Consider the following 20,156-nt stretch of genomic DNA (forward strand, 5'->3'; position numbering starts at 1 on the left):
ATTAGTAGTAGTAGTAAAGTACCATAGTGAGCAACAGTACAAGAAAGTCATAAAGAAGGTGACGTTTAGGCTACATGTTACATTATGTAAAAGAATTCATTTGCCTAAGAAGGAAGGAAGGGGGCTTCCCTGGCGGTCCAGTTGTTAAGGATCCACCTGCCAATGTAGGGGATACAGGTTTGATCCCCGGTCTGGGAAGATTCTTTGTGCCACCAGGGCAACCAAGCCTGGGGCCGCAGCCACTAAGCCCAAGCTCTAGAGCCTGTGTTCTGCAATAATAGAAGCCACCGCAGTGAGAAGCCCCCGGCTCGCCACAACTAGAGAAAGCCCATGCACAGCAGTGAAGTCCTAGCCCCACCATAACCACCATAAATGTTTTATTAAAAAGAAGAAAGGAAAAAAAAAAGAAGAAGAAGAAAGGAAGGAAGATTGTAAGCAAACGTGCCAACTTTTCGTGGGACTTTGAGAGGCAGGAAACTGTGCTCTTTGTAACAGAACATGGAGCTGGGGCAGAGGACGGACAGGAGCAGCATGGTAAAGTGAGACTAGCAAGATGGGTTATGGTCAGGTCCTGGAGAGCTTTCACTCTGATGTGAAGATGTTGGAATCTCTGGAGTTCGTGTATTTGGGAACAAACCCTGGTGGAAGTTTGGAAGGGGATTTGGAAGAATGAAGAGACCAGCAGCAAGGAGACCAGTTAGGAAGCAACTGAAATAGAGTGAGCATGCTACTGGTGCAAACCAGGGAAGATAAATTTGAAAGACATTTCATGCATAGAATCAACCAGATTTGGTAATCTCTTGATTCCAGGGACAAATTAAAGGAAGTAATTGAAATGACTCTTCAATTTCTAACGTGATTTTTGAGGACTGATTAGTCTATAAGGAGTTCAGTGAAGTTTAGGACATTTATTCAGTAAATATTTATTCAGCACCCACTACATGATAGATACAGTGCTAGGTGCTTGGGATATAGCAGAGAATAAGGTAAAGTCCCTGTCCTTAAGGAGCTTTTATTCTCAAAGAAGAAGACAGACAGTGAACAACTAGAAAGTCAGTTATATATGTTGAGCCTATGACACGTTGAAGGGAGTTGCCTAGAAAACAGTTGGCTATTCAGCCTAGAGTCCAGGGAGAAAAAGAAGATATAAAGATTCAAGTCTACGAGAAAAGATAGTGGTTCTTAAGGAGAAAAGTGCTTTATATTTAAATGATGGACAAAATAAAATGAATCAGGAAAGCAGATTGAGGAAAAGCAATTGAAAAAGAAGGAAATCTAGGGCAAACATAGTGTTACAGAAGTCAAAAGAAGTTTCAAGAAGAAAAGAAGATGGTCAGGAGTATCAGATGCTACAGAAATGTCAGTAGGGTTAGAGTGGAGAAGAGGCAGTTTTTTTTAATTATTATTATTAGAACATAACATTTCATTACTTTTAAGATAATACAGTTGACCTGTGAACAATGCAAAAGTTGGGGTGCCCACAACCCTCTAAGCAGTTCAGTTGAAAATCCACATATGATTTATAACTGTCCTCCCTATATGTGGCTCCTCTGTATCCATTGTTCCATTTCCTATACATCCTATTCGATCATATAGTTCTGTGGTATTTACTACTGAAAAAAATCTACATAAAATTGGACTTGTGCAGTTGTTGGACCCTGTTGTTCAAGAGTCAACTGTCATAGCAAAGCAGTCTACAACATCTGGTAACTTGGCTCTTTCTGATCATTTGTTTTAGCTACCACCGTCCGTGATGCTGAAGTTTGAGAGAGAATCTAAACAACCCCCCCCAACACAGGGCTGCTTCAGTGTGCAGAGAGACACGGAGGGGACTTCAGCACTTCCCAGCACAGCCAGAATTGAGTCCCCTAGGCTACAGTTCTGGGGTGAACAGCACTTCGATGAATGTAGCTTTTCACTGGAATGGGTTCTCATGTGCTGCCTTGGGCAAAACTGAACATTTTGTCAGTGCTTTTGAACCTTGTAATATTGCAGCATACCTGAGGGGTCTTCCCTCAACAGCCTCAATGTTCTGGGTCACTTGCAGGTTCCAAGTTTTATTGGTTGAACCTCACCCACGATGACTGCCTGTGCTAAAGGCACAGTTTGCACCATTGGCCTTACCAGCCCTGTCCTGTTTGAGACCCACTTGTATAGATGCTAAATTCTAGCCATCACATCCCGTTGGTGATGGGGGAAACCTGCTGGAGGCCCCCAAGCTTCCGGGAAAAGGGGCCGTCTCCAGGGAGAAGCACGTCAGCCGAAAGCACTGCACTGTACTTTTGTAACACGGCAATACAGTCCTCTTCAGGCAACCCAGCCTGGGAGAAGCTCGGGACCTGACATTTTCTTCTTTCGGCACAAGTCATTCTGATTTGTATGTTTTTAAAAAATCTTGAAGAAATGATGGGAGCTTAACATTTTTCCTATCTGTTAAACAGTCTTGAGCTGCAACTAGATTCCAAGTTGGAAAAATGAGACAGCATATATGTTTTCTATGTATAAAAACAAAACCAAAAAAGGGCCTTTACGTTAAGGCCAACTTGGCAGAAAACTGACTCATGGCTCGAGTTGTTCAGATTGTTGTATTTTTGTTGTACCAGATGATAACTCTAAATCATTCTAACCAACAGATGCATTCTCTCCCCTAAAGCAGAGTTGCAACTCTGCGGGAGCACTCGTGTGCTGTCAGCCCCCACAATTCCAGCCAGAATCACAGCAAGGTCCTGGGGGTGTGGGGACTAGACAGAAAAAGGTCCTTGGAGAAGCAGTTGGGAGGGGTGAGATCATGACCCACCGCTCCTGTCTGTTCCTCAATCCTGTCCACCCTCGCCTGCTGCCCTCTTCCTCTTACCTCCCAACACTGACCCTCCTGCTCGCCCTGTCTGGCAGCTTCCACCTCACTCAGCCCTCCTCTTCCAAGCTGCAGCCAGTGCAGTTGGTGCCTGGGCATTGGCTCAGCCCACACACCCTTTTATATGTGTAATATATATTAATATGATTTCCTGAAACAGACGATTCAGTTGCTTTCTTTGAATTTTTGTTGAAAACCATATGCCTTACTGTGTCCCTCTAATTCCTATCCACTCTAAGTGGAAGGGGAAAAAAGTTTCTATTAAACTGATGAATGTGGCTTTTTCCCCTGAATGTTCAGAAAATTGTGGCTATTTTATAGATTTCTTCTGACTTCTTCTGCCAGTCCTTGTCCTGTATGTGCTCTTCCAGTAGATTTTTCTCTGTTCCTCCTTTTGCGTCATGTAAGGTTTGCTGAAAATCAGAATATCAGGTCAAAACAAAGCTAAAGTGACCTTAAAAGGTAGTATGTTCTCTCCATATGGGGAATAGGGAGGTGTTTGGATTTTTCAGTAACTGTTAAGTGCTTTATGGCTATGGAGATACACTGGGCTTACATCCCCTGCAAGCTCACTGACGTTCGGGATGACTGAGGAAGATAAAGAGATGATTCTACAAAGTTGTTGGAACACACATTAAGTGTTAACTTCTTCTAACCTTTCTATCTTGTTGGTTTGGAGACTACTTGGCTTTTGCCAGCATCCTCTGTGGCTTCAGATGACATTTTTCACATCCCATTCGCTCCCTTCCTTTCCCTTAATGTGCCAAGCTTGAAACAGGATTTGATTTCCTGAGCTACTTGTTCGCTTCCTATGTGCCACCAAGGAATCTAATTCATCTTTCATCTCACTCATGTTCTATGGAAACAAGATACTTTGGGAGTCAAGTCCTTTCAGGTGTTTATATAAATATATATATATATATATATATAAAAAGTGGATTTTGTGTTCTCCTTCCATGTAAGTAATAATTCACAATCATGATGTAAAGAAGAAATAGAAATCTGTTGTATTGTACTTCAAAATGCTTCCCTGATGTACAGAATCTCCTTGTAAAATAAATAATTGCATTGTATATTAGTCTTCCTATCAATATTAATTATTAATGTATTTTAGAATTAAAAAGGACAAATTATATTATTTTGGTATGAAGTATTTCCTTTTTATATTCTACCTCATTCCAGAAGTTTTAAGGTAGGTTAAAAATGATTCCTCAGAGACTTCCCTGGCAGTCTAATGGTATAGACGTCCATGCTCCCAATGCAGGGGCACAGGTTTGATCCTGCTCAAGGAACTAAGATCCTGCATGCTCCACAGCACAGCTGAAAAGGGGGGGAGGGGAAGTCCCTAAAATACTGCTAAACATCCTAAATGAGAAGTAAATGAGGGAGAAAAGTTATAGTAAGAACATTAAACGTAGCCAGAGATGAAGGTCAGTAATGTTTGTGTCTGTCTGTATAAATTGTTCAGTTCAGTTCAGTTGCTCAGTTGTGTCCGACTCTGCAACCCCATGAACCGCAGCATGCCAGGCCTCCGTGGCCATCACCAACTCCCGGAGTCCACCCAAAGCCATATCCGTCGAGTTGGTGATGCCATCCAACCATCTCATCCTCTGTCGTCCCCTTCTGCCCTCAGTCTTTCCCAGCATCAGGATCTTTTCCAGTGAGTCAGCTCTTCTCATCAGGTGGCCAAAGTATTGGAGTTTCAGCTTCAACATCAGTCATTCCAATGAACACCCAGGACTGATCTCCTTTAGGATGGACTGGTTGGATCTCCTTGCAGTCCAAGGGACTCTCAAGAGTCTTCTCCAACACCACAGTTCAAAAGCATCAATTCTTCGGCGCTCAGCTTTCTTTATAGTCCAACTCTCACATCCATACATGACCACTGGAAAAACCATAGCCTTGACTAGATGGACCTTTGTTGGCAAAGCAATGTCTCTGCTTTTTAATATGCTATCTAGGTTGGTCATAACTTTCCTCCAAAGAGTAAGCGTCTTTTAATTTCATGGCTGCAATCACCATCTGCAGTGATTTTGGAGCCCAGAAAAACAAAAGTCAGCCACTGTTTCCCTATCTATTTGTCATGAAGTGATGGGACCAGATGCCATGATCTTAGTTTTCTGAATGTTGAGCTTTAAGCCAACTTTTTCACTCTCCTCTTTCACTTTCATCAAGAGGCTTTTTTTTTTTTCAAGAGGCTTTTTAGTTCTTCACTTTCTGCCATAAGGGTGGTGTCATCTGCCTACCTGAGGTTATTGATATTTCTCCCAGCAGTCTTGATTCTAGCTTGTGCTTCTTCTAGCCCAGCATTTCTCATGATGTACTCTGCATGTAAGTTAAATAAGCAGGGTGACAATATACAGCCTTGATGTACTCCTTTTCCTATTTGGAACCAGTCTTGTTCCTTGTCCAGTTCTAACTATTGCTTCCTGGCCTGCATACAGATTTCTCAAGAGGCAGGTCAGGTGGTCTGGTATTCCCATCTCTTTCAGAATTTTCCACAGTTTATTGTGATCCACACTGTCAAAGGCTTTGGCATAGTCAATAAAGCAGAAATGTAGAAAAGGAATAAGCTTCAGAGTTGAAAGCCAACTGTGAACCCCACACTGTATAGCTCTAGATTTTATTAATCCCACCTAGTTTGGGAGGTAAGTAAAAATACACTCATTTAACCAGTGAAGAACTTTAGAGGTAAAGTTACCTCCCCAAAGTCAAAGCAAATTATGTAATCATCCTTTACATATATTCAAGAAAAAGCAAGTGCATCCTGACCAATTGTCCCTAAAGAGACTTACTGTATATGGACCAGATATAATTAGGCCTTAGGCTGACATCACAAAAATAGGACATTTTGTAGCTCATGCATTCCACTCTGGCAAGCAGCCCAGTTTCAATCCAGGTGGCCCCACCTATGACTCACTTTCTACTTCTCACTTCAGAGGCTAGTCTTGATTAGCATACCACCCTTTACCTAGGGTTAAGAGAAACCATGAGTCAGAACTGCTCGAGTCATTGGGCTCCACCTGCTCCCATATCTTCCTTCTACTAGCCCTCCAAAGAGACCTCAAACTGCCATTACCTTCTTGAGGTCATGTGTTGTCTCTAGAAGTGTTTGCAGCAGTTCACAACTCAATAAAAAATGAGGTTAACAACAACAACAAAAATACGCACCTCATTTGTGGACCTTACTACCTCTACCACCTACTTTATCAATTATCAGAATTGGAGATTGTAATATGTTTGGCATCCCAAATGTGAAACTTTGATATTACTATGTTCAGCATTCCAAATCTGAAACTTTAGTATTGCTATATTTGCAAGTTCCTCTCTTCCCTTGCAGGTTCAGAATTCTCTACCCCAGAAAAGTCTTAGTTCCTTTATCTCCTTGTGCCTTATTTACCACTCAAGTTGGAAGCCAGCATAATTTAACAGGACTTTATAACCTCCAATCCATCCTCCAATATTGCCACTAGAGTTACCTTTCTAAAAGGCAAAGACACTCATAGCAATCCTTTTATTTCAAAACTTACTAGCCCCTAGGACTTCCCTGACGGTCCAGTGGTTAAGAATCAGCCTGCCAGTGCAAGGGATATGGGTTCAATCCCTGGTCCAGGAAGATTCTGCATACCTTGGAACAACTCAGCCCGTGTGCCACAGCTACGGAAGCCTGAGCACCCTAGAACCTGTGCACCACAACTAGGGAGTAGCCCCTGCTCACCCAAGTAGAGAAAGCCTGAGCCCAACAGTGAAGACCCAGCACAGTCAAAAAATTTTTGTAAATTAAAAAAAAAAAAAAGAAAAACCTTACTGCCCCTTAGATACATATAGGATAAAATTTAAGCTTTTGCCTGGACTACAAGATATTTTGTATTCAGCTCTTGACTACTTCTCATGCTCATGAGAAGTCCAGGCAGTCTCCCTTTGATGTTCCTAATCAAGCTGACCGCTTACCCTTCCTGGGAGACCACAGACCCGCCAGTTCCCCAGCCGGGAATGCTGTTGTCATTTGCACTTCACCCTTCTACTATTCTTCTACAACCTTCTGCTATTCTTCTACTAAGAATCTGCCTACAATGCAGGAGACCCCAGTTCGATTCTTGGGAAGGGAAGATCTGCTGGAGAAGGGATAGGCTACCCACTCCAGTATTCTTGGGCTTCCCTTGTGGCTCAGCTGGTAAGTGAAGTGAAGTGATGTGAAAATCGCTCAGTCATGTCTGACTCTTTGCAACCCCATGGACTATACCATCCATGGAATTCTCCAGGCCAGAATACTGGAGTGGGTAGCCTTTCCCTTCTTCAGAGGATCTTCCCAACCCAGGGATCGGACCCAGGTCTCTCACATTGCAGGCAGATTCTTGAGCAGCTGAACCACAAGGGAAGCCCTCAGCTGGTAAAGAATGGCTCAGATGGTAAAGAATCTGAGCCTGCAATGCAGGAGACCTGGGTTCAGTCCCTGGGTCGGGAAGATCCCCCAGAGAAGGGAATGGCAACCCATTCCAGTATTCTTGCCTGGAGAATTCCATGGACTGAGGAGCCTGGCGGGCTACAGTCCATGGGGTCTCAAAGAGTTGAACATGACTGAGCGACTTAACACTTTCTTCTACTAGTCCTTCAAGTTTTAGCTCAAATTTTAACTCCCCAGGAAAACCCTCTCAGCCTTTAGCCAATTTTTCAATTGCTCTATCCTCAGAATACCGTATTTATGCCATACATCACTTATCAAGTAGTAGGATAATTTGCTGTCATGTCTATTTCCTTCGCTGTGAGTTCTCAAGGACAGAAAAAGTAGTTCATCAATTTCCAGTGTCTAGCACAACGTTTAGCGAATTGTCATATTCACTATCGAAATACTGAACAAGTGATTGAAAGGCAACTGAATACTCATATCACCAGAAAAGTAGCAGAATTATTTGTCTTTCTTCCTCTAAACCTTTTCGTTTCATGACTCCTTCATAATTTAAGGTGAAGTCACTCAATCGTGTCTGACTCTTTGTGACCCCACGGACTGTAGCCTACCAGGCTCTTCCATCCATGGGATTTTCCAGGCAAGAGTACTGGAGTGGGTTGCCATTTCCTTCTCCAGAGGATCTTCCCCACCCAGGGATCGAACCCAGGTCTCCCGCATTGTAGGCAGACGCTTTACTGTCTGAGCCACCAGGAAAGTCCTTCATAATTTAAAACATTACTCAAAACCCCAAAGAACTGTTGTATCTGTAGGTGATATCTATTGATATTTACTGTACTAAAAACTGAGAAAATTTAAAAATATTTATGATACATTTCAAAATAATAATCCATTACATTGATAATATATTTGTATTAAAATAACTATTTTTAAAAACAGAGAAGAGTGGCATTGTTTTGCTCAAAATTTTCCAAGCTAAGCTTCAACAGTACATGAACTGAGAACTTCCAGATGTTCAAGCTGTATTTAGAAAAGGCAGATGAACCAGAAATCAAATAGCCAACATCCACTGGATTATAGAAAAAGCTAGAGAATTCCAGAAAAAACATCTAATTTTGCTTCGCTGACTATACTAAACCTTTAACTGTGTGGATCACAACAAACTGTGGAAAATTCTTCAAGAGTGGGCTTCCCTGGTAGCTCAGCTGCTAAAGAATCTGCCTGCAATGTGAGAGGCCTGGGTTTGATCCCTGGGTTGGGAAGATCCCCTGGAGAAGGGAAAGGGTACCCACTCCAGTATTCTGGCCTGGAGAATTCCATGGACTGTACAGTCCATGGGATCACAAAGAGTCGGACACAGCTGAGCAATTTTCACTCACTTACCTGCCTCCTGAGAAATCTGTATGCAGGTCAAGAAGCAACAGTTAAAACCAGACAGGGAACAATGCACTGGTTCCAAATTGAGAAAGGAGTACGTCAAGGATGCATATTGTCACCCTGCTTCTTTAACTTACATGCAGAGTACACCATGAGAAATGCCAGGCTGGATGAAGCGCAAGCTGAAACCAAGATTGCCAGGAGAAATATCAATAACCTCAGATATGCAGATGACACCACCCTTATGGCAGAAAGCAGAGGAACTAATAGCCTCTTGATGAAAGTGAAAGAGGAGTGTGGAAAAAGGTGGCTTAAAACTCGACATTCAAAAAACGAAGATCATGACATCCAGTCCCATCACTTCATGGTAAACAGATGAGTAAACAATGGAAACAGTGACAGACTTTATTTTCTTGGGCTCCAAAATCACTGCGGATGGTGACTGCAGTCATGAAATTAAAAGATGCTTGCTCCTTGTAAGAAAAGCTATGACAAACATAGACAGCAAATTAAAAAGCAGAGACATTACTTTGCAGACAAAGACCCCTCCAGTCAAAGCTATGCTTTTTCCAGTAATCATGTATAGATGTGAGAGTTGGGCCATAAAGAAATGTGACCGCTGAAGAATTGATGCTTTTTGAACTGTGGTGGTGGAGAAGACTCTGGAGAGTCCCTTGGACTGCAAGGAGATCAAACCCGTCAATCCTAAAGGAAATCAACCCTGAATATCCATTGGAAGGACTGAAGCTGAAGATGAAGTTCCAATACTTTGGCCACCTGATATGAAGAACTGACTCATTAGGAAAAAACCCTGATGCTGGAAAAGACTGAAGGCAGGAGGAGAAGGGGACGATAGAGGATGAGATGGTTAGATGGCATCATCGACGCGATGGACATAACAGTGAGTAAGCTCCGGGAGTTCGTGATGGACAGGGAAGCCTTGTGTCCTACAGTCCTACACGCATTGGCTGTAACCTGCACGGAAATGGCAAACCACTCCAGTGGAGCAGGAGCACGCTCCTTCAAGGTATACGGGAAAACTCTAGTATCGCGAGATGCCGCTGAGACTAGTTAGGGGCGTTAACCTGCAGTGGGTTCCCAGAACCCTTAGCGAAATTCTAATTCCCTAACTGCGCATGTCGCGGCGCAGGCGCAATTGATTTTTCTTGACTTCCGCTGGCTCCAGGGGCTATAAATACCGATTCCGTGCGATTCTAGGGTCTTTTCGGGAGAGACTCTCGTCCTACGCCCTTGTATCTAGGTGAGTGGTACCAACTGACCGCTTCGCGGGCGCTTCATCTGCTATGGGATCGGCCAGTATGCGTTTTCTGTAGGAACCGTACTGTTTAGAATGATTCCGAGTCTTCGGCGTTCCTGCCAACTACAGCTACTCGCAAAAAACGGGGTGGGGTGGGGTGGGGTGGGGTGGGGTGGTCGGGCGTGGGTCGGAGAGGCCTCGCGCGCCGCCGGTCTTGGCCGTAGCTAAGCGGTACTGGCGACGGAACTCGAGGGCCAGCAGGACTGCCGCCCTCCACGCCGAAAAGCTTAAGTGCGCAGCGCCCTCATTTCCTTATGCGCCATTATGCCGCCTCCTGGCGTGTTACTGTCTTAAGTTGAGTTGCAGACAGGGCATTTTGATTTAGAAACGGCTCAGCTGCCACTTAGTTTTTCTTTGGGGGTAATGTTTAATTTTGGATGATAGACTTTTGGGTCCTTAACTGTATAATCGCCTTAACCGCTTGCATTTGCTACTTAAAGTACTGTGACCAACGTGGATAACCCGGGAGGTCACTCTCCCCGGGCTCTGTCCAGGTGGCGTACGGGAGCATAGGGCTCTGCCCGGTGATGTACAGTCCCTTTCCACAACGTTGGAGATGAAGCCGGGCCTTGAGTCTGCGCCTGCATATTCCTACGTCTTCTCAGAGTCCTGTGGACAATGACTGGGGAGAAAAACCATGCAGGAAACAGCTCTCTGGAGCAATCTATCCGGATCTGGTTTGCTCCGAAGTGAATTTTTTTTATTGTTTTATCCTGTTTTGCTGTGCAGTTGGGTTAAGTTTTCCCTCTTTTGCAGCATTTCGTTTGGGATTCCAAATACAGCTGGATTTGAGGTGAGTGGATCTACGAATTGCTTTTGGCCTGTCGGTGTTTGCTTTTTTTTTTGGTTCCACGAAATTGATTTTCACATCTCATGATGGAGAAAATTTTTATATTGCAAATGGGATAATTTTGACAAAATGATTTAACCAAAGTCAGCAAAGTTTCGTGCGTGAGCTGTGTAATGGGTGTATCTGCTCAGTCCGGGAGAACTAAGGATTCGGGTCTGTGATATTAGAAGTGAAATTGGGCATATGTTCCAGCATACTTAGGAAAGTAACTAATAGATAAAGCCTAAAATAGTCAACAGCTAACAAGAACTTGAAATTTGTGAGAAGCAGTTGATAATCTTGTGGAGTTTGACTTGGTTCAAGTATAGGTGGTGCATGAGATGAAGGGAAATGTAATGTCTTCAGTAGTGGTACAGTAATTCTGCTACATTCCAACCTTTCTGTGAAAAGCGTTGTAGACTTGTTACACCGCGCTACAATATAGCCGATTCCATGGAGCTTACAGTACTGTATAGCCCATTGTTTTAGCCGAGTGCCTAGGCTAACTTCAGTTTAATATTTTGATGCTGTTCAGATATTCCAACGTGGATACCCCAGGAGGTCACTCTCCCTGGGCTCTGTCCAGGTGGCGTAGGGGAGCATAGGGCTCAGCCCCGTGATGTACAGTCCCTTTCCACAACGTTGGAGATGAAGCTGGGCCTTGAGTCTGCACCTGCATATTCCTACAGCTTCTCAGAGTCCTGTGGACAATGACTGAGGAGACAAACCATGCAGGAAACATCCAGTATACAAAAGTTTTTAAAGCGAACTAAGTCTGTACAAATGAATCTAATCCTTTTTTCTTTTTATGTCATTTTCAGGAGAGAAGAGGAGCCTCACCAATTTCTCAGTTAGCAAAGCTTTGGAGTCTTTCTTTAACAGGGAGATTAGTAAAATAAAACTTAATTCTCCAGCCAAGAATACTGGAGTGGAACCCATTCCTTTCTCCATGGGGATCTTCCTGACCCAGGGATTGAACCTAGATGCTACTGCATTGCAGGTAGATTCTTTACCTTCTGAAACACCAAGTAAAGTGAGTAATACATTAATTGAAGATAAGCCTAGGAGATTTGGAAGTGTATAGGTATAATATTTAACCCCTGGAACTGTACCTTAAAACCCAGCAGAGTTAGTGTTCTGTTGCCCAGGCATTTACTGAAATTTACAAGAAATGCCAGAGACCATGTGGGCAGGTCTTAGAGAGTATAGTGACCTGGAAGGCTCAAGAGACCTTTTCAGGTTTCCTATCGGGTGAAAACTTGATGTAATGACACTAAGATATTGACCTCTATCTATCAGTCTTAAAAGTGGAAAGTAGGTGCCCATGAGAATCTGCTGTCTTAAAGAAATCCATCAATTTCTAATGTAATTGTGAACTTTAATAAAGATGACTGTATATGTATTTGTGTGGTTTTTGGGGTGGTTTTTTTTTGTGACATTCTGCTGGTAGAGTCTTAGTCCCCTAATTTAGGATCAAACTCAGATTTGCTGCAGTGAAAGCAGCCAGGGAATTCTGTGTGAGTGTTCTGTGAATCAAACTTCTGTTCCAGCTGTGAATACCTGGTAGGTTTTGCTGTAACTGAAAGTCTTGAGCTCTTGTGTTAAATTACTGGCATTTGTGTACTATTACTATTGGGAAATGCATTCATTGTTCAGTTAGCAAGTCCTGTCCAATTCTTTGTGACCCCCATGGACTGCAGCACACGAGGCTTCCTCTGTCTTCCACTGTTTCCCAGAGTTTGCTCAAACTTATCCATTGTGTCAGTGATGCTATCTAACCATTTGATCCTCTGTTGCCCCATTCCTCTGCCCTCAGTCTTTCAAATGAATATTCAGGGTTGATTTCCTGTAACATTGACTGGTTTGATCTTGCTGGCCACGGGACTCTTCATCTCATGTCCAGCACGTTAGTTTGAAGGTATCAACCTTTTTTATGGTTTACGTGAATACTGGAAAAACTAGCTTTGACAATGTGGACCTTGTTAAAAGCTTGAGTTGGTCTTTTTTTTTTTTTTTGCTGGGTTGGGAATTCAAAGGTGGTGGTCTAACACCAAGTTTTGGACTCTTCAACACCCTATGGACAATAAACCTGCTGGGCCCCTCTGCCCATTTCCTACTGCAGTGGATCTTAACCCAGAGATAGAAGCCACGTCTCATGTCTCCTACATTGGCAAGCACATTGTTTACCATTATGCCACCTGGGAAACCCACCTGTGTAAGGGATTATACTCTTTTAAACTTACAGGTGTTGAGAGGTCATACTCTGCTCCTCCATCAAAGGGATGTGCTTGTGTCACAATAGAACTTTGTCAAGCCTTTTTACAGGCTGCAGCATTATGGGAAAGAGACCAGAGAAGGATGGGGACTAGTGGGGAGCCATCTAGAAGGTAGAGTCTAGATCTTCATTGTGGCCATAAAGGGAATTTTACAAGATGGGCAGGTGGAATACCTTGTTTAGAAGCCACTGGGGTCCAGGTATAAGGGAATTTTTTAACTTGGGTTGTGGTACAAACAGGAATGTTAAGATTCAATGCCAAGAGGATAAAGGATAGGTCATGTCTTGGACTGCCTCCCTAGATTCCTCCGTCCTCCACTATCTTCCATTGGCTCAAGTTCTTGTCCATTAAGTATGGCTCACTATACAAGTCATTACCTACACAAATAGCAACACTTCTACTGCTTACCTGTGCCAGATTCAGATTCAAAGTGCTTGGCATATGTTAATCACAACGGTATTAATCTGACTGCTTTTACGGGGGAACCCAGAAAGAAATAATTGCCCAAATCTACAACTAGGAAGTGAACTGGCACTTTTTGTATCCCCAGGGTTGGCCCTGTGTCCAGTTCACATTTTGGCCTCATTCCCACATAAATGCTTTTGGGTGGTAGATGCACAATAAATCTGAATAGTGTTTTTAGTATAAATTCTCAGGGTAGGGCAGGGTTCTAGGTGGGATTTCTTCCAGTATCCGAGTGTCAATACAGTCGTCCAGTCGTGTCCGACTGTGACCCCATGGACTGCAGCATGCCAGGCTACCCTGTCTGTCACCAAGCCCTGCCGCTCGCTCAAACTCCGTCAAGTCCAAGTGATGCCATCCAACCATCTCACCCTCTGTCTTCCCCTTCTTCAATCTTTGCCAACATGAGGGGCTTTTTGCTGAAGCAAACCTGTCAGGAAGTATTTAGGTCACAACCTTTCTGCTAAACTTCAGGTTGCAACACACCTACCAGTAAACTAAAACAGGTTCTTCTGGCTTTTTTCTGCATATAGGCCTTGATAGTCATATCAGTTGTTGCTACACTGAGACTGCTTTGGAATCCTAATACCACTTGTAGTCCCTGTGATCTTGGGCAAGCTGCGTAACTTATTTCTGCCTCAGTCCATGTGCTCTTGCATAGAATATATGCATACATGCTCAGTTGTGTCTGACTGACCCCATGGGCTGTAGCCCGCCAAGCAAGCTCCTCTGTGAGATTTCCCAAGCAAGAATACTGAAGTGGGTTGCCATTTCCTTCTCCAGGGGATCTTCCCAACCCATAGATCAAACCCATGTCTCCTACATTGACAGGCAGATTCTGTACCAACTGTGCCACCTGGGAATCATGGGGACATTAAAAGTACCTACTTTTTGGATTTGTAAGGAGAGGTAGTGTTAATGTTTGTAGAAAACTTAAAAGTCTGCTAAGTACAATGAACCTGTAGGAAGATTCTCTGACTTAAAAGCAAACAAGGGACTTCATAAAGTGCTGATTGCGTGCAGCACTTTAACAGCATTATCTTTAGGGAGTTGAAATAGCTCAGCTGGAATTCCATCACCTCCTCTAGCTTTGTTCATAGTAATGCTTCCTAAGGCCCAACTTGACACTGCAGGATGTCTGGCTCTATGTGAGTGACCACACCAATTGATTGATTCAGTTTTATTGAATAAAGTCTTGGCACCAAAGGTAAATTAGATACTAAATCAAGCTCTATTTCACTCAGAACCCTACCTATCCAGGAGAGAAAGGGGGAGATGCAAGGAGTAGTACCCTCCAAGATCAGCTAACTAGGAAATAGAGCAAGGATTTGAGTATCAAACCTGTATCAAGATATACTACTAACTTTGAACAAGGTGGTGTGGTAAGGTATGTACATTCCTTCATCTAATACTTCATGCACCCCTGTAAAGTAGGTACAGTGTTTGCACATTTTGCAGTGGGGACTGAACTTGGTATTGAGGAACATGCCCAAGTTATATAGCCAGTAAGTGGCAAAGCATGTATCTGAGCAAGAAAGTTGACTGCAGAACCTGTAAACTACATCATACCATGCCTTGGGAAATGTTAGCTGTTTTCACCTTTTATATTCAGCTAATTAGTACCCATTACACCATAAAATCTGTCTCAGTTGTAACGAATTATAAATCTGCTATTGTACCTGGGTCTACTTGACTCGAAAATGTCAATACTTAGATAGATGTTACTTTGCCAACAAAGGTCCATCTAGTCAAAGCTATGGTTTTTCCAGCAGTCATGTGTGGATGTGAGAATTGGACTATAAAGAAAGCTGAGCACCAAAGAATTGATGCTTTTGAACTGTGGTGTTGGAGAAGACTTGAGAGTATCCTTGGGCGTCAAGGAGATCCAACTAGTCCATCCTAAAGGAAATCAGTCCTGAATATTCATTGGAAGAACTGATGCTGAAGCTGAAACTCCAATACTTTGGCCACCTGATGGGAAGAACTGACTCATTGGAAAAGACCCTGATGCTGGGAAAGATTGAAGCTGGGAGGAGAAGCAGATGACAGGATGAGATGGTTGGATGGCATCACCGACTCAATTGACATGAGTTTGAGTAAACTCTGGGAGTTGGCGATGGACAGGGAGGCCTGGTGTGCTGCAGTCCACGGGATTGCAAAGAGTCGGACACAACTGAGCAACTGAACTGAGATAGACGTGAGTGCAGTTTCCTAGGGAGTGAGAGCCCTTCCTGGCTGTTAACCTCTGTCTTTCAGCACTTTCTGTCTTTGTGTACATCTTTCCCTCTGATGGATGGGATCTTAGTTCCCCAAGCAGGGATCAAATCCAGGCCCCCCATGCAGTGGAAGAGTGGAGTCTTAACCAGTGTACTGCCAAGGAAGTCCCAGAACTTGTATCTTTATGAAGATATCTGACATTTGATGATTTGCCATATGCTAGGCATTCTTTAAGCCTTAAAACAGCACTATATGTGCAAGGACTTTTTTTTATATCCTTGTTATAGAAAAGACAATCAAGGTTAGATTAGTTGCCCAAAGTCACACAACATCTTTAGAGTCTGAACTCAATCACCATCCTTACCTCCCTTTCCCCTAAGGACCCAGAACGGCTTGTCTTGAAAGGAGGGTGGGCACCTGGAGCATTGCCTCATGGTAACGTTAGTATCATTCTACTGTGAGTATTTTTTACTTGATGTCCGTCTAACCTACTGGATGAGTTATCCTCAAAGAATGGGCTGCTTGGCACATAGCAAACACTGGTTGATGACTTTGTTTTTCTGTGTTCTGTTTCACAGGTTTCTGTGTTGATCTTTGTGATGTTCCTTCTTCTGTTTCCTAGTTTCCTAATGTAGAAGCTGAGGTGATTAATTTAAGACCTTTCCTTTTTTTCTAGTACAGGCACTTAGTGCTATGAGTTTCCCCTAAGTACTGCTCCGACAATATTCCACAAGTTCTGCTATGTTCTCTTTCCATTTAATTCAGTTCAAAATACTCTCAAATTCTGCTGTGATTTCTTCTTTGATCTGTGGGCTACTTAAAAGTACATGTTAATTGTTTATATTTTTGTTTGTTTAGGCCACTCCACAGGGCTTGCAGTTTCCCACCAGGGACTGAACCCAGGCCATGGCAGTGAAAATGCTGAGTCCTAACCACTAGACCACACAGTCAAAGGCTTTGGCATAGTCAATAAAGCAGAAATACACGTTTTTCTGGAACTCTTTTGCTTTTTTGATGATCCAGCGGATGTTGCCAATTTGATCTCTGGTTCCTCTGCCTTTTCTAAAACCAGCTTGAACAATCTGGAAGTTCACGGTTCACGTATTGCTAAAGCCTGGCTTGGAGAATTTTGAGCATTACTTTACTAGTGTGTGAGATGAGTGCAACTGTGCGGTAGTTTGAGCATTCTTTGGCATTGCCTTTCTTTGGGATTGGAATGAAAACTGACCTTTTCCAGTCCTGTGGCCACTGCTGAGTTTTCCAAATTTGCTGGCATATTGAGTGCAGCACTTTCACAGCATCACCTTTCAGGATTTGAAGTAGCTCAACTGGAATTCCATCACCTCCACTAGCTTTGTTCATAGTGATGCTTCCTAAGGCCCACTTGACTTCACATTCCAGGATGTCTGGCTCTAGGTGAGTGACCACACCATCGTGATTATTTGGGTCGTGAAGATCTTTTTTGTACAGTTCTGTGTATTCTTGCCACCTCTTCTTAATATCTTCTGCTTCTGTTAGGTCCATACCATTTCTGTCCTTTATCGAACCCAACTTTGCATGGAATGTTCCCTTGGTATCTCTAATATTCTTGAAGAGATCTCTAGTCTTTCCCATTCTGTTGTTTTCCTCTATTGATCGCTGAGGAAAGCTTTCTTATCTCTCCTTGCTATTCTTTGGAACTCTGCATTCAAATGGGTATATCTTTCCTTTTATCCTTTGCCTTTAGTTTCTCTTCTTTTCACAGCTATTTGTAAGGCCTCCTCAGACAACCATTTTGCCTTTTCACATTTCTTTTCCTTGGGGATGGATGGTCTTGATCCCTGTCTCCTGTACAATGTCACAAACCTCCATCCATAGTTTTATCAGGCACTCTGTGTCTATCAGATCTAGTCTCTTAAATCTATTTCTCACTTCCACTGTATAATCATAAGGGATTTGATTTAGGTCATACCTGAATGGTCTAGTGGTTTTCCCTACTTTCTTCAATTTCAGTCTGAATTTGGCAATAAGGAGCTCATGATCTGAGCCACAGTCAGTTCCCGGTCTTGGGAAAACATCTATTTCTGCTTTATTGACTCCGCCAAAGCCTTTGACTGTGTGGATCACAATAAACTGTGGAAAATTCTGAAAGAAAAGGGAATACCAGACCACATGACCTGCCTCTTGAGAAACCTGCATGCAGGTCAGGAAGCAACAGTTAGAACTGGACATGGAACAACAGACTGGTTCCAAATAGGAAAAGGAGAACATCAAGGCTATATATTGTTACCCTTCTTGTTTAACTTACATGCAGAGTACATCATGAGAAATGCTGGGCTGGAAGAAGCACAAGCTGGAATCAAGATGGCCGGGAGAAATATCAATAACCTCAGATATGCAGATGACACCACCCTTATGGCAGAAAGTGAAGAAGAACTAAAAAGCCTCTTAATGAAAGTGAAAGAGGAGAGTGAAAAAGTTGGCCTAAAGCTCAACACTCAGAAAACTAAGATCATGGCATCTGGTCCCATCACTTCATGGGAAATAGATGGGGAAACAGTGGAAACAGTGTCAGACTTTATTTTTTTGTGCTCCAAAATCACTGCAGATGGTGATTGCAGCCATGAAATTAAAAGACATTTACTCCTTGGAAGGAAAGTTATGACCAACCTAGATAGCATATTAAAAAGCAGAGACATTGCTTTGCCAACAAAGGTCCATCTAGTCAAGGCTATGGTTTTTCCAGTGGTCATGTATGGATGTGAGAGTTGGACTGTGAAGAAAGCTGAGTGCCGAAAAATTGATGCTTTTGAATTGTGGCATTGGAGAAGACTCTTGAGAGTCCCTTGGACTGCAAGGAGATCCAGCCAGTCCATCCTAAAGGAGATCAGTCCTGGGTGTTCATTGGAAGGACTGATGCTGAAGCTGAAACTCCAATACTTTGGCCACCTCATACGAAGAGCTGACTCATTGGAAAAGACCCTGATGCTGGAAGGGATTGGGGGCAGGAGGAGAAGGGGACAAGAGAGGACGAGATGACTAGATGGCATCACCGACTCGATGGCCATGAGTTTGAGTAAAGTCCGGGAGTTGGTGATGGACAGGGAGGTCTGGCGTGCTGTGATTCTTGGGGTCGCAAAGAATCGGACACGACTGAGCAACTGAACTGAACTGAACCACTAGACCCCCAGGGAATTCCAAAAGTGTATTTTTGAATAATTGGGAGTTTTCCAAAGATCTTTCAGTTATTTGTTTCTACTTTCCATTGTGGCCTAACTATATTCTTTGTTTGATTGAATCGTTTTAAATTTAACAAGACTTTTTCTATAACCCAGTACAGCCTATATTGGGAATTGTTTCATGTGCACTCAGGAGGCATGAGTGTGTTACTGTCTGAAAAAATCGAGGTGGAATGTGAAGGAAGATGAAGTATTCCGTAAATGTCAATCAGTTCAAATCGATTGAAAGTGGTGTTCAAGTCTATCCTGACTGGTTTTCTTCCTACCTATCAGTAACATTGAGAGTAAGGTATTGAAATGTCCACCTATCTTTGTGGATTTGTCTATTTCCTCTAGAAGTTCTATCAGTTTTTGCTATATGTATTTGGGACCTCTGTTATTAGCTGCATATATTTAGGATTGTGCATTTTGATTTTCTCCTTTACCATAGTAAAAGTACCTTCTTTTTTTACGTTTTTGATTGGAGGATAATTGCTTTACAACATTGAGTTGGTTTGTCATACAACAACGTGAATCAGCCATAAGTATACACATGTCCCCGCTCTCTTGAACCTCCCTCTCACGCCCCACCCACCCAAACCCACCCCTCTAAGTTGTCACAGAGAACCAGGTTAAGCTTCCTTTATTATTCAGCAACTTCCCACTAGCTATCTATTTTACATATGGTAATTCCCAGGTAATGGAAATGATAAAGAATCCTCCTGCCAATGCAGGAGAAGCAAGAGATGCTTGTTGGATCCCTGGGTTGGGAAGATCCCCTGGAGGAGGAAATGGCAACCCACTCTAGTATTCTTGCCTGGGAAATCCCATGGACAGAGGAGCCTGGAGGGCTACAGTCCATGGGGTTGCAAAAGACCTGGCAACTAAACAACAATGTATAAGTTTCAACCCTCCTCTCTCAGTTCCTCCCTCTCCCTCCCCGGCTGTGTCCACAAGTCTATTCTCTGTCTGCAGCTCTGTTCCTGCCCTGCAAATAGGTTCATCCGTATCACTTTTCCAGATTCCATACATATGCATTAATATACGATATTTGTTTTCCTCTGACTTACTTCATTCTGTGTAACAGACTCTAGGTTCATCCACCTCACACCAACTGACTCAAAGACCTTCTTTATTTCTATAATACTCTGCTCTAAAATTTACTTTGTTATTAATATAGCTGCTCCGGCTTTCTTTTGACTAGTGTTACCAGAGTCTCTT

At 43.0% G+C, this 20,156-nt stretch overlaps 1 protein-coding gene, 1 long non-coding RNA gene and 2 other non-coding genes across 9 annotated transcripts in view; all 4 read left to right on the top strand.

Moving 5' to 3' along the window:
- Positions 1-3,992, top strand: part of PHACTR4 (phosphatase and actin regulator 4) — a 99,737-nt gene extending 95,745 nt beyond the window's left edge. For all 6 annotated transcript variants that reach the window (XM_043909450.1, XM_043909451.1, XM_043909453.1 and 3 more), the window contains one exon: positions 1,739-3,992. In XM_043909450.1, coding sequence (XP_043765385.1) covers positions 1,739-1,754 — 16 coding nt within the window. In that variant the 3' untranslated portion in view covers positions 1,755-3,992. The remainder of the gene's footprint in view (positions 1-1,738) is intronic.
- Positions 3,993-9,768: 5,776 nt separating this feature from the next.
- LOC122698449 lies at positions 9,769-11,704 on the top strand. Its single transcript, XR_006342339.1, has 2 exons — positions 9,769-9,897; positions 10,711-11,704. It is a non-coding gene; the product is annotated as an uncharacterized LOC122698449 (long non-coding RNA).
- On the top strand, positions 10,403-10,606 carry LOC122698982. Its single transcript, XR_006342481.1, has one exon. It is a non-coding gene; the product is annotated as a small nucleolar RNA SNORA73 family (small nucleolar RNA).
- Positions 11,324-11,527, top strand: LOC122698981. Its single transcript, XR_006342480.1, has one exon. It is a non-coding gene; the product is annotated as a small nucleolar RNA SNORA73 family (small nucleolar RNA).
- Positions 11,705-20,156: the final 8,452 nt, after the last annotated feature.

This window comes from Cervus elaphus, chromosome 8 (assembly GCF_910594005.1).
Source record: "Cervus elaphus chromosome 8, mCerEla1.1, whole genome shotgun sequence".
Taxonomy (NCBI): Eukaryota; Metazoa; Chordata; class Mammalia; order Artiodactyla; family Cervidae; genus Cervus; species Cervus elaphus.